This window comes from Aplysia californica, unplaced genomic scaffold (genome assembly GCF_000002075.1).
Source record: "Aplysia californica isolate F4 #8 unplaced genomic scaffold, AplCal3.0 scaffold00217, whole genome shotgun sequence".
Classification (NCBI taxonomy): Eukaryota; Metazoa; Mollusca; class Gastropoda; order Aplysiida; family Aplysiidae; genus Aplysia; species Aplysia californica.
The window spans coordinates 685543-697676 of record NW_004797487.1 but is presented as its reverse complement, the minus strand read 5'-3'; the positions used below and the strand labels follow the sequence as shown (position 1 = coordinate 697676).

The window sequence follows — 12134 nt, the reverse complement described above, 5'->3', positions numbered from 1 at the left end:
CCCAAAACATTCAAGTACAGCTTTGCCTGTGCCACCTTATGCCTCACTCTGATGCAGGCCAGGTCAAGGATGTATCTCATACAGACAACATGGGTGTCCATTGTGCAACCTAGAACGGCCCTCATAGCTGCATTCTGTACTCTCTACAACCTGTCTATCTGAGTCTTGGACAGGGAGAGGACGCCCAGCCCATAGTCTATGACTGACAGAACCACCAGCTGCATTAGGAGAAAAAGAACTCTCTGTTGAATTCCCGCTGAAGCCAAGGTCTTCACTACATTGATGCCCTTCTGAGACCTGACAGCAACATTGTCAATATGTCCTCGGAACGAAAGTGTCCTGTCCAGAGTGATTCCCAGGTACTACAGCTTATGCTGTCTGTCTATGAGAAAGTGGTCAAACACAATTGGAGGAGTAGGATCTTTCACAATACGGTTGTTGAGTGAGCACCAGATGACTTGTGCTTTGTCAGGATTGATGACCACATTGTATTCCTCACACCAATCTGCGACCTTGCTCAGCCTGTCCTGTAGCATCCGCCCAACTACTAGCCTATCACAACCTTGTCTGTAGACCATCACATCATCTGCAAATGTGAGGATTCTTCCTGCTCCACTTACAACGATCCTGGCAATTTTGGATGTATATATGTTGAACAGAACCGGAGAGAGAGAGAGGGAGAGAGAGAAGAGCATGCTCCCCATGAGGCATAACTCACCTGCAGACGGCCCAGTCGGACTCTGATGCCATCCACGTCGCCCTTCTTGAACTGCGACAAGAGCTCGAGAAACTCTGTGAAGTTCTGTCCCCTGATGGCGTTTTCTCGGATGACCATGCACCACGTGGGTCGCCCGGACAGTTTCCAGCACTTGGCCAGGAAAGCCAGGTCATTCTACGTGGCGGAAAAAAATCAGAAACAAAAAATAATAAACTGAATTATATTATGTTTTATATCTGTAGGACTAGAAAAAATAAGTCAGCTCTTGTTTTGTTTCCACAACAGTTGCCAGGGTCCATCTGTGGATCCTCAATAAAAATCAGAGATGCCACCGAGAGTCTGTGAAAATACCTGAACGTTTTCCAAGTCACATTAAGAACAAAACAATCCCTTCCCTCACCCACACAGAAAAAAAATTTGTAATCAGTAAACAAAGACAACTAATATATGTTTACACAGAAAACAACTCCCAAGAATAATCGCTGTTCTTGTAAAAATCTTTTAAAATAACAGGAAAAACCTGTAAAATGGCATCTGTGAGATCAATGTGGAGTCAAACTGCAACATAAATAGTGTAAGAGTACTGTGGGATGGATCACCTGTGCTTCTCCTCTCATTATTTCAATCAGAAAGGATTTTTTGGTGAAGAAAGAAACCAGTTACCAGCTTTCATACTACACAAAAAAAACCTCCACAAAAGTTTTCCCAGTACCTTACAGTCATCCATGACCAGCTTGATGTCTTGAGCCAAGTAGAAGTCACTCAGTTCAAACAGTAGAGGATAACACAAGACAGTTTTGCCACACGCACGGAAAATCTAAAACGTAGAAACAAAAACAGAAGGCATTGCAGTGTGAACAATTAATCATTGCGCTGAATACTATTGTTAACTTTTCCATGGTTTCTAAATCATCCCACTGATAACCTACAGAAAGCAAAGTCATGCAGTTCAAATAATTCTCAAATTCTCCACCTTGTCTTCCGTCACAAAAATGCTCAACAAAAAGTGTTTCTACTAATCTGTTAACCTCAAAATCAGGGTTACAGCACATGTTGGGTTTTTTTCACAACAAAACCCAAAAATAATGACATGAGCTAGCGAACTCGATTTCATTTCTCGTCAGATAAACATGTGCCAGTTTTAATTCTGAGTCACCCTAACGTTAAGTGGATGTATCTGTCAAATTACATGTAAAATTTTGTAAAATACAACACTTAATTTTAGTTAGACTTTCTCCGCAGAGACCTAAGCGATGACAGATTTCTTTCTTTACAAGGGCCCAGCAACTGAAGTGGTCTAGGAAAAGGACATTTGTCTAGCAGGAAAATAAGCCAAACTTTTAGAGGAAATCATTGGAACTGTGGACTGATAATAAACAACTGAGAACTCTCCAGAACTTAAAGAAGCACACACATTAACCCTTACACATATACATTAACCCTTGCACATATACCCATATGCACATATACACACGCACCCACATACTCACACACACACACAAAAACATACACATCCACCCCCACCCACCCACACACATAATCCACCCACTCACTCACACACACACACACACACACACACACCCACACACAGCCCCACACCCACACCTTGGAGGTACTGAGCACGCCAAAAGGGCGGCCCGGCCTGCCTGTAATCCCCAGTTTTTTGTTGATGCCCAGGTACTCGTAGGCTTTGGTCAGCTCCTTGGGCGACCAGATCTGGATGGGCTCGATCTGGTGTGGTGTCTGCGTCTCAATGCCATAGGTTCCCAGCAGCTGCTGCAAACGCGGCGTCTCCGAGATCAGCACAATCTGGATCACCAGATCAGGAGCCGAGCCCTGAGATGGCAGGAACAAAACAAAAAGCATTGGAAATTTTTGAAAGTTTTAGCAAGGGTTTTACGGCACTTGCAACACATTTTTAGGTCATATCACAGTGATGAAGATTAAAGGTTTCACTTCTTAACTTTTTTTAGAGTTTGTTTTGGGTTTGCTTTTGTTTTTTTTTGGATAACAAGATTGGAGGTGTTACAAGAGAGTTACATTCAAAGCAAAGAAGGAGGAGAGAATAAGGGCAATAGATGTTTGATAGGAAAGAAGGAGTAAACCACACTAAAGCACCCACCAACCAACCACGGCAATAAATACACAGAGATTTGAAGTTTGAGTACTTATTGGTACGTTGAAATACAAACAGTCACTTAGTACAAGGAAAGAGAAAGATAAAAAGACAGAAATTATAGAGAGAAAGTGAAGAAGAAGTAGGACCTACCAGTGGCACCTTCCAACCAAAGGTACACTGAGGGAATTTTCTCTTTCATTTAAGAGAAAATACTCATTTCAACAATGCTGCCAATACCATTTCATTACATTTATAACAACGTTCATCAAAATACTGAATATGATAACAATCCAGTATTTATACTATCAAGTTATCTTTTTCTACACAATAAGTTAGAACCTCTCAGTCTAATATTTCTACATTCAAATGAACATTCCAACGAAGTCTGAATACGAAAAAAACAACTTATATGACTTCCGTGTGTAATGAAATGAAAGTGCTTTCAATCAGGATTAACCATACAATCTATCGAGAAAGCACACTTTTAAGGAACTTGTTACTTATGAAACAATCAAAACTATAACGCTCTCCTCAGAACACTGCCATTGATATTAAACACAATATTTGCTCCTTTGTTTAAAACAGAAGCCAAGCCTTTAACCGGGAAGTACCAGTTTCACTCAGCTTCCACTGATTCTACAAAGACTGAAGGAAAAAATAGACCAACAAACCTGTCAAAGTGCTCTCCTGTCTAATTTAAATGCACACCTCACAACTGACTAGAATTCATTTCTTTTCATCAAATCAGCTTACATTTCTTTTTGTATCTGTAAATACCTGACAAAATCGTACAAGCTAAAACATGAAAAACATAAATTAAGAATTGTGAACGTTATGACAACACAGTCTTAGATTCAATTGTTAAGTCCAAAGACGTAATTTCTTCATGTTCGTTTAAAAACAAAACCACAACAAATGATAAAGCAATTCACAAAGTGCCATCTTAAAGCTTTGCCAGCATTAAAAAGCTTTTTGAAAAAGTTGGAAATAAAAAAATAAAAAAAATGAAGCTGGAGAAAGAGAAAAGGTGCAGATGAAACAGAAACAGTGTACAACGCAGCAGGAAATGGGTTTTTTTTTAAATGTCAGAACAGTACAGCAAACCGACACCTACCAAGTCAAGTTTGCTGACAGTTTACTCAGAACAAGCAAAAAATAACAAAAAGCACGAAACCCCACCCAAGTTAGAAACCTGCCTAAAGTAGAGATGAGGATTATAGTCTAGGTGAAGGAGAGGGGACATTCACTGAGTATAATAAATCTCCTCAGCATTAATTAATCACATTCCCAGCTATGGCATGCCAAGGCGAAAGTCATGGACTGGAAGGAAAATGTTAAATGACTCGCCAAGTTCATCAAACAAGATGAATTTGCAAAATTTCAAATGAACATTTGTTAACTTCAACATAACAAGAGAGAAAATCTGGTCTCAGATTTTTAAAAAATTAATAAATATAGCTGAATAGCTCCAATGTAACAAGAAAACATAAATTAACCTTTTTCAATATCCTTCTCGCAAAAAATTTCGGCTGCAAAAAGAAAAGCAATCAAAGACACCATCACAAAAGGGAACTACAGTCCTCATAAAAACATAAGGCTTTCTTCTGATCTAATAGCGTCATCATGATTTTTATATCACTGTAGACAAATTTCTTAAAGTCGAGCAGATATGTTCTGCTATAACTAAATAAGACTAGCAGTAGCTAAAGTTCAGTCTGCAAAAGGAGGAAATGGGCTGAGGCAAAAGAGTAAGCCATAGAGGGTTGAGGCCTCGTGTCATTACCTTACGGTCTTCATTCCTCTGGAAAACAAGAACTTGGGTTAGGCGAGAAAGAGAGAGAGAAGCTTGGGAAAGACTGTCTGTCCATTGTGAGACTCACCAAAAGACAAATCAGTGAACTCTTCCACCAGCAAGACTCGCCAAAAGACAAAATCTCTCTGTGAAGACTATCCATCGCCAGACTCACCATCATCAATCACTTAGATTCCAACTGATTACATTTTAACTTCTTTTCTCAGTAACGTTCACTTTCTCTCATCCCAAGGAATTATAAATTATAAATGTTCAACGTTACAAACAAAAGGGAGACAACCTTTTAGTAGGAGATCTCACACCTTTTTTTTTTTTTTTTTGAGAAAGTGTTTTACGGCACTTGCAACACAATAAGGATCTCACACTATGCCGGTCAACAATGTACTCATAAGTAGAAAGTTATCGATGGATTAGGGAAAGCTAGGTGGACCTGAGATTACATGACATGCTGTCATCGCCCACACATCAGATTTAAGTTGAACAGGTGAAAAACATTTTAGAGACTACTGAAACTAATTTATAGTAGGTTAGGACAGAGCTAGGAAGCTGACTGGGCAGACAACAATACTGAAGCAATTGGTCGCTTTTAAGCACAAGGGGGCTATCCCGAAAAATGCTGTTTTGAGAAAATCAAAGGTCAGGTTTTTTACCCTTGTTCAATTTCTTTAAAAGACAAGGAGAGTTTTCTTTATAACCAAACAAATATACACATCAATGACACCAAACTTCTCCTATAGGTAGGGCAATGCCCATTTTTGGTGCAGGTCAAGATTTCTGGAAACCTCCGAAATCTGGGTTAGCCCGCTTGTCCTTTAAAGCGACCAATTCAAGATTTAAAAGAATTAACGGGAGAGTCAAAACATGCACAGCCATATTGTTGACCTATCTGTGATGTGAAGGCACACATATGTGACACATGACACACACAGAGGAAGCACAAGGAACATCCCCGAGACACACGACACACCATACAAAGTTTACACCAGCACTTTGTCATCTTTTTTAGAGCCGGTGCCCACTTTTGCCACCTGAAAGCTTAACATTTTTGTGCCACCCACCTACTTCTAAAGCGTAGCATTCAATAATACCTATCACTTCCCGTGTGATCCCACCGCCCACCAAAAATGCCAAATTGTCCAAAAATGCCAAATTGTCCACCAGTGGGAGATACCTCCCACACTGGTACGCGCTGGTGTAAACTGTCGCGTAAATGTAAGCTTGACTAGAACCGGTGATGGAAGTTGCCAAGAAAGCAGACGAAGTTTAATTGAAGATAAAAAGGCCTACAGCAACAACTCATTCACTCATCAAAGAAAAAAAAAGTTCAGAAGAAAACGAAACAAGCACATCGATGTTAGCAAGGAGTTTCCAGCTTAGTTTTCCAAACAAAAGAGACAGGGGTTGGCACAAGCCACTGAAACATCTAAGACTAGCTCATTCATGACATAATGTTTTTCCCCCCACGGTTGAAACCATTAGGACGCAGTCAATTAATAAATTAAATAATATGGAGCAAAGTGGTCCACAAACCAAAAGATTTCATTTCAGAAAGCTTTCCCCTTACACTTTGAATGTTCACTTATGTTACAAAAGCAATAGCATGGGAATGTAGAAACAACAACACTGTTCAAATGGCCAATATATCGACGATGCGTCCAAATGTGTTCCCCGAAGTTACCAATATATCAGCGACACGTTCAAATTTGTTCCCCGAAGTTCCCGATATATAGGCGATACTTCCAAATGTGTTCCCCAAAGTTACCAATACATCGGCAACACGTCCAAAAAGAGCTAGAGAAGAAAAAATCACAAGCATCCACTACACATGCTAAAATCCCCACGGAAAAGTGAACCCTGACCCCCAAACAAAGATATCAACCTGAAACTTGGAGTAGCGGGCGCTGAAAGTGGGTCGCTCTGTGGCTGGCAGATGGCGTCTGATGCAGTCCAGGTCGTTGATACCCAGCAGCCCCTCCGCTGGGAAAACAGGAAGTGAACTTTGAGTCCATATCTTTTTTTTTTCAGTTTAATTCAAATCAATTTTACAGCTCTTGCCATGCACATAGGTCATATAATATAAGCGGTGAAGATGAGAGGAGTTTCTAGAGAGTAACATAGAGAGTAAAGAAGCAGGAGAGATTATGACGATAGACATTAGATAGAAAAGAAGGAACAAACCACACCAGAACACCAGCCAACCACCCACAGGGGGCCGTTAGAGCAGGTTCGACAGAGTATACGTACTATACTAAAAAGTATATCAAATCTGTAACATACATCCTCACATTATGATAACGCAAATAGAATAAACATAAACAAGTCGAGTACGAGCAAAACCAGAAATATCCACATACAGCTGCCACATAGTCTGTTTCCTCTGAGTAAACGACACGCCAGTTCAGCTGGCTCACGGCATCACTCGGTTCTTTACAGGCATAACAGAACACAAAGCTAACAAGCCTCAGCAAATTCTACTTATCTATAAAATCAAACTGTATGTTAACTGCTTGAATCATTCACTTCTAGTACTTCTACTCAGTCTGATGTTTATTTTATGAAAATATGTTAAATAGGAGCAGAGTTATCTGTAGGGAAGTTTGTGATCAAGACAACTTGAATAACAAATTTGACTACATTCAAAGGAGGAATAGTTTTTTGTGTATAACGAGAGCTGATGTAAATCCAGTCCTGTGTGGTTGTCTTATAGAAACCTACAAACGGAGGAGGAGCAGACGGAGGGAGAAAGGGAAGAAGAACAACAACAAAAACAACAATAACACCAACAACTACAACTACAACAATAAAGCATCAACAATAAAAAGAACTACAACAATGACATCAACAATAACAAGAACTACAACAATAACACTAATAATAACAACAACAAAAATATCAACAATAACAACTACAACAACAACACCAAAAAATCAACAACTACAACAATAACACCAGCACCAACAACACCAACAACAGACAATAAACTGTCAGAGCAGCAACCTCCCCCCCCCCCCCTCCCCTTCCCCCCACTCACTGAGCACACACACAAACACACACTCACTGAGCAAGCGGCTGACAAAGAGCAGCACATACACATACACACGCACACACACACACGCACCCCCCCCCCCCCAACTCACTGAGCACACACACACACAAACACCCCCCCACTCATTAAGAACACACACAAACACCCCCCCACTCACTGAGCACACACACACAAACACCCCCCCACTCACTGAGCACACACAAACACATACATCCCCCCCCTCCCCACTCACTGAGCACACACACATGCACCACACATATACACACACACTCACTGAGCAAGCGGCTGATAAAGAGCAAGCTCTGTCCCCACATGAAGACGCCGGCGGTGGTGCCCTCAGCAGACGCTTGCTTCTCCTGGCTGCCCGGCGACTGCTTCTCCTTCTCCACCTGGGACTTGGCCACGTAGTAGTACATGGGCAGCAGCTTACCTGGACAACACAAACCACCACTCGTTTTAGTTTTAATAGGTGTTTTACGGCACTTGCAACACAATAAGGTCATATTATAAGTGCTGAAGATTAGAGGTAAAACAAGAGAGTAACAAACACAAAATAGAAGTTTTTAAAAGTTTTAGTAGAGGTTTTACCGCGCTCCCAACTGCATAAGGTCATATGAGCGCCAGAAGATTAGAGGTGTTACAAGAGAGTAACAAACATAAAAAAGAAGAAGGGGAGATAAGGACGATAGATGTTTGATAAGAAAGAAGAAGCACACCACACCAGAGCACCCGCCAGCCACCCACAAACCATTACTCAGTCACTCAGTGGTAGTAAGAGTTTTACAACACTAGCAACACAATAACGTCATATTATAAGTGCCGAAGATTTAAGGTGTTACAAGAGAGTTCTTTTAGTAAGATTTTACGGCGCTCGCAACTGCATAAGGTCATATGAGCGCCAAGTGGTGGATGTCAACAAAAAAGTCCAAACGAGGAAACAGGCTTATTCTGCTCACCTCTCTAGCCTCAACAGCCTAAAGTCTGCTTCGACTATCATGGCACTCCAGAAATAGCAGTTCATAAAAGAGTGACAAAGATACAAAAGAAGTAGAGGAAAAAGACGAAAGTAAGGATGAGGAAAGAAAAAGCAGCAGTTCCCCCTATGTGGTTCCGGCACAGTATGAGCATGTCATTGATAAATCAGCCCATTTACAATTGCATAAGAACATGTAAATATGTAAATATGCCCCCTTTGGAAATGGCCTAAAGACACTATGGTCAGTGCTGCACTTGCAACACAATAAGATCATATTTTAAGTGCTGAAAGTTAAAGGTGTTACAAGAGAGTAACAAACACAAAATAGAAGGAGGGGAGATAAGGACGATAGATGTTCGATAGGAAAGAAGGTGAAAACCACACCAGAGCACCCGCCGGCCACCCACAAACCATCACTCGGTCACTCAGTTTTGCTGTGGTAAAAGTATTACAATACTTGCAATATAAACCACCACTCGGGTACTCAGTTTCGTTGTAGTAAGAGTTTTACCTCACTTGCCATACAAACTATGATTTAGCCACTCAGTTTCATTGCAGTAAGAGTTTTACGGCACTTGCAACACAAACTACGATTTGATCACTCAATTTAGTTGTAGTAAGAGTTTTACGGCACTTGCAAAACAAATAGGTCATATAAGTACTGAAATAAAGAGGTGTAAACTAGAGAGGAACATACACAGTAAAGAAGGTTTAGTTTCAATCTGAAAAAGTTTTGTGGGGCTCACAACTGCATAACCTCACATGAACACACGGGACACACTTTGGTTGTTTTCACTTTCGTTCACAGTAGATTCTTGGTTTAATTTTGCAAGTAAAAATAGTTGAAGTATTTTCTTTTTTAAGTGTAGAAATTTCGTTCTAAAACAAGCAGCTTGCATTTTTTTAAAAACCCTATTTACATTTGGGGAGTTAATATCAAAAGTCTTTCTGAAATAGACAATTCTATAGTGATCAAGAGAAAAGATAAAGATGATAGATGTTTGATAGGAAAAAAAGAGGAAAACCACAGTAGAGAACCCACCAACCACCGTAATTTTGCTCACCCTGGCTTTCGCAGAAAGATCAGCACTGTAACCAGGAATAGACTAAATCAGGTCCAAACTTGTTGACTTTACAGACATTTCTACACAATAGACTATTTCGCAGTTTAGTTTTTAGTTTTTAGTAGAGTTTTAGGGTACTTGCAACACAATAAGGTCATATAAGTGCCGAAGAATAGATTAAATGTTACAAGAGAGTAACATATACAAAAAAGGAGGAGAGATAAGGACGATAAATGTTTGATGTTGTGAATAGCATCTAAAACTGGTGGTTCTGTGATTTTCCTTCCATCCCGGGGTAGGAGATAAAGCAGTGGCTGTAGGTGCAATGCCACAAACAAAAACCCAACTCCATCACAGAGAGATTGTAAGAAAAATGAATGGGTATGTTGGTGTCTGTTGTATTATATTGAGAAGTTGTTTGAGGAGATAAAGAAGAGAAAGACGCTATTAAGAGCATAGTTGCTGTGTGTTGCTGAAATACAAAAATTATAATATAATAATAATAATAATACGAATAGTAATAATAATACCAATTGGAAGCTAGATTTCCCCCCCTCCTACCCGAGCAACCAAGTCCTCTCATCCGAGAGATGGGGGCAGGGGAAGGCATGGCAGATCCCAGAGGGTAAATGTTGTCAACAAGCAAGACGCAAATGGTCTCTGCACCTTCTCCGCAGTCATAGGGCTCTCCGATAAGTGCATGCTTAATACATGTATGTAGCTGGGTATTCTCTACGTAAAGTCACATCCAGTACAGTGCTGACAATGAACCTCTGCTTTCCACCCCACCAATACCCGTCCAAACTCCAGGTCAAAGAAAGGTTGTCGATGGAGAGAGGAGAAAAGAGAAGTTAATAAATGTAATAAAATAAAACAATAAAGACAATAAATAGAAAGAGTAAGAAACATAGTAAAGTAATATTATGTCTCTTTTCGGGGTCACCCCTTGACCCGTTAGCTTCCTCTTTTTCTTTTCCTATTCGAAAAGTACTAATCCCCCCCACCACGAAGAGGTGGGTCTATTTGGGGGGATAAATGTTTGATAAGAAAGAAGGAGCAAACCACACCAGAGCACCCGCCAACCACCCACTATTTTGCATTTTGTCCTCAGAGAAAAACTTTCCTTATTCCGTTCACGGAAAACTAAAACTGAAAGTCAAGAGACAAAAAATTAACATCTATCTACCTACTCAGAAACTTACCATCTGTTGAGTCATAGAGAACTTTGTCAATTTTTTCACTGTAGTACTTCTGATCTTCTTTGTCATTGCGGAAAATACCTGTAAAGAAAAAAAGCAAAAGAAATCTCAAAAGTTCCTCGGACACCTCATTACATCCACATCCATGTTTTTCATTCTGCCCGTTGAGTGCTTCCCAGCATTATGAGAGAACTGTGATCTTTGGGTCAAAGACTCGCTGCCAGTTGACAGACAGCACGTAATATGTCATCGCCTCAGAACTATTTTGTCCAAAGTGTACTTAACGAGAGGAGCAACCCTTAAGGACCATTTTCTTTGTTTGTTGCCCGTGATCAAATCTAAGTACACTTATAAGTTCGGCATAGTAAAATCTCTTGATACGCAATTTTATTTTGGCATAGCTACAGCGGTTGCTACGGAAATGACCGCCATCTTGAAAATAAACAATGTATTCCGAATCCCTAAGGCTTTCTTATTTACTGACCAAATTTGGTCCAAATTTGAATAAATTTGGAGAGAGTATACCTGAACCAGACCATGTCAGCGGAACAGCGAGTTTTTTTCAATAACTGCATTTTCCCAAAGTATAAAAAACTTTTTTTTAAATTGAGGTTGCGTCATCGCTTGCCTTAGAAAAGTGTTATTTTTTTTCCCAAATATTTCTGTTACATTGATGGCAGCCTTGTCATCTATGTTTCCTGAAAGTTTCATTTCAAAAGGATGAAAACTAAGGAAGGAGTAGGGAAAAAACTGAAAAAAATGACATTTCGCGAAAAACGACAATTATTGTGAAAATTCACAATATTAACCCACCCTCATGTTTTCAAAGGCAATTTACAAGCAGAATAAAGACTTTCTCAATTGTTTCCATGCTATTTTTAGACAAAGAACAGGTTGATCTTCAAAAATTAGCCGACATCTCAATGTGCATAGCCTGACCCAAAATCAGCAAAACAAGGGTCGCTCCTCCCCTTAAGTAAAGAGTGCACTTAGGAGAAACTAGTTCTGAGGCGACCATGTATCATCATGGTGAAACCAGGAACTCATCAAAATAATTTAATCAAAGAAACCAACATTTTTCCATCCGTTAGGCTATTTTCATGGGATTTTTAACATTTTTGGATCAACACCTTTCATGTCCATTTAAACACACATTTTGTCTGGAATTTAAGGAAAAGTATTTATCAAAAGCACCTAAA

General features: G+C 39.9%; 1 protein-coding gene across 3 annotated transcripts in view; it reads right to left on the bottom strand.

Annotated features, from left to right (window-relative positions):
• Positions 1-12134, bottom strand: part of LOC101858942 (phosphorylase b kinase regulatory subunit beta) — a 50711-nt gene that overhangs the window by 16880 nt on the left and 21697 nt on the right. For 2 of the 3 annotated variants that reach the window (XM_035970080.1, XM_005099552.3), the window contains exons 11-17: positions 10939-11016; positions 7971-8126; positions 6530-6627; positions 4334-4366; positions 2324-2554; positions 1431-1535; positions 719-892 (exon numbers count right to left, since the gene is read on the bottom strand). In XM_035970080.1, the coding sequence (XP_035825973.1) occupies positions 719-892; positions 1431-1535; positions 2324-2554; positions 4334-4366; positions 6530-6627; positions 7971-8126; positions 10939-11016 (875 nt within the window). The remainder of the gene's footprint in view (positions 1-718; positions 893-1430; positions 1536-2323; positions 2555-4333; positions 4367-6529; positions 6628-7970; positions 8127-10938; positions 11017-12134) is intronic. The other variant, XM_005099553.3, reaches the window with a different exon arrangement.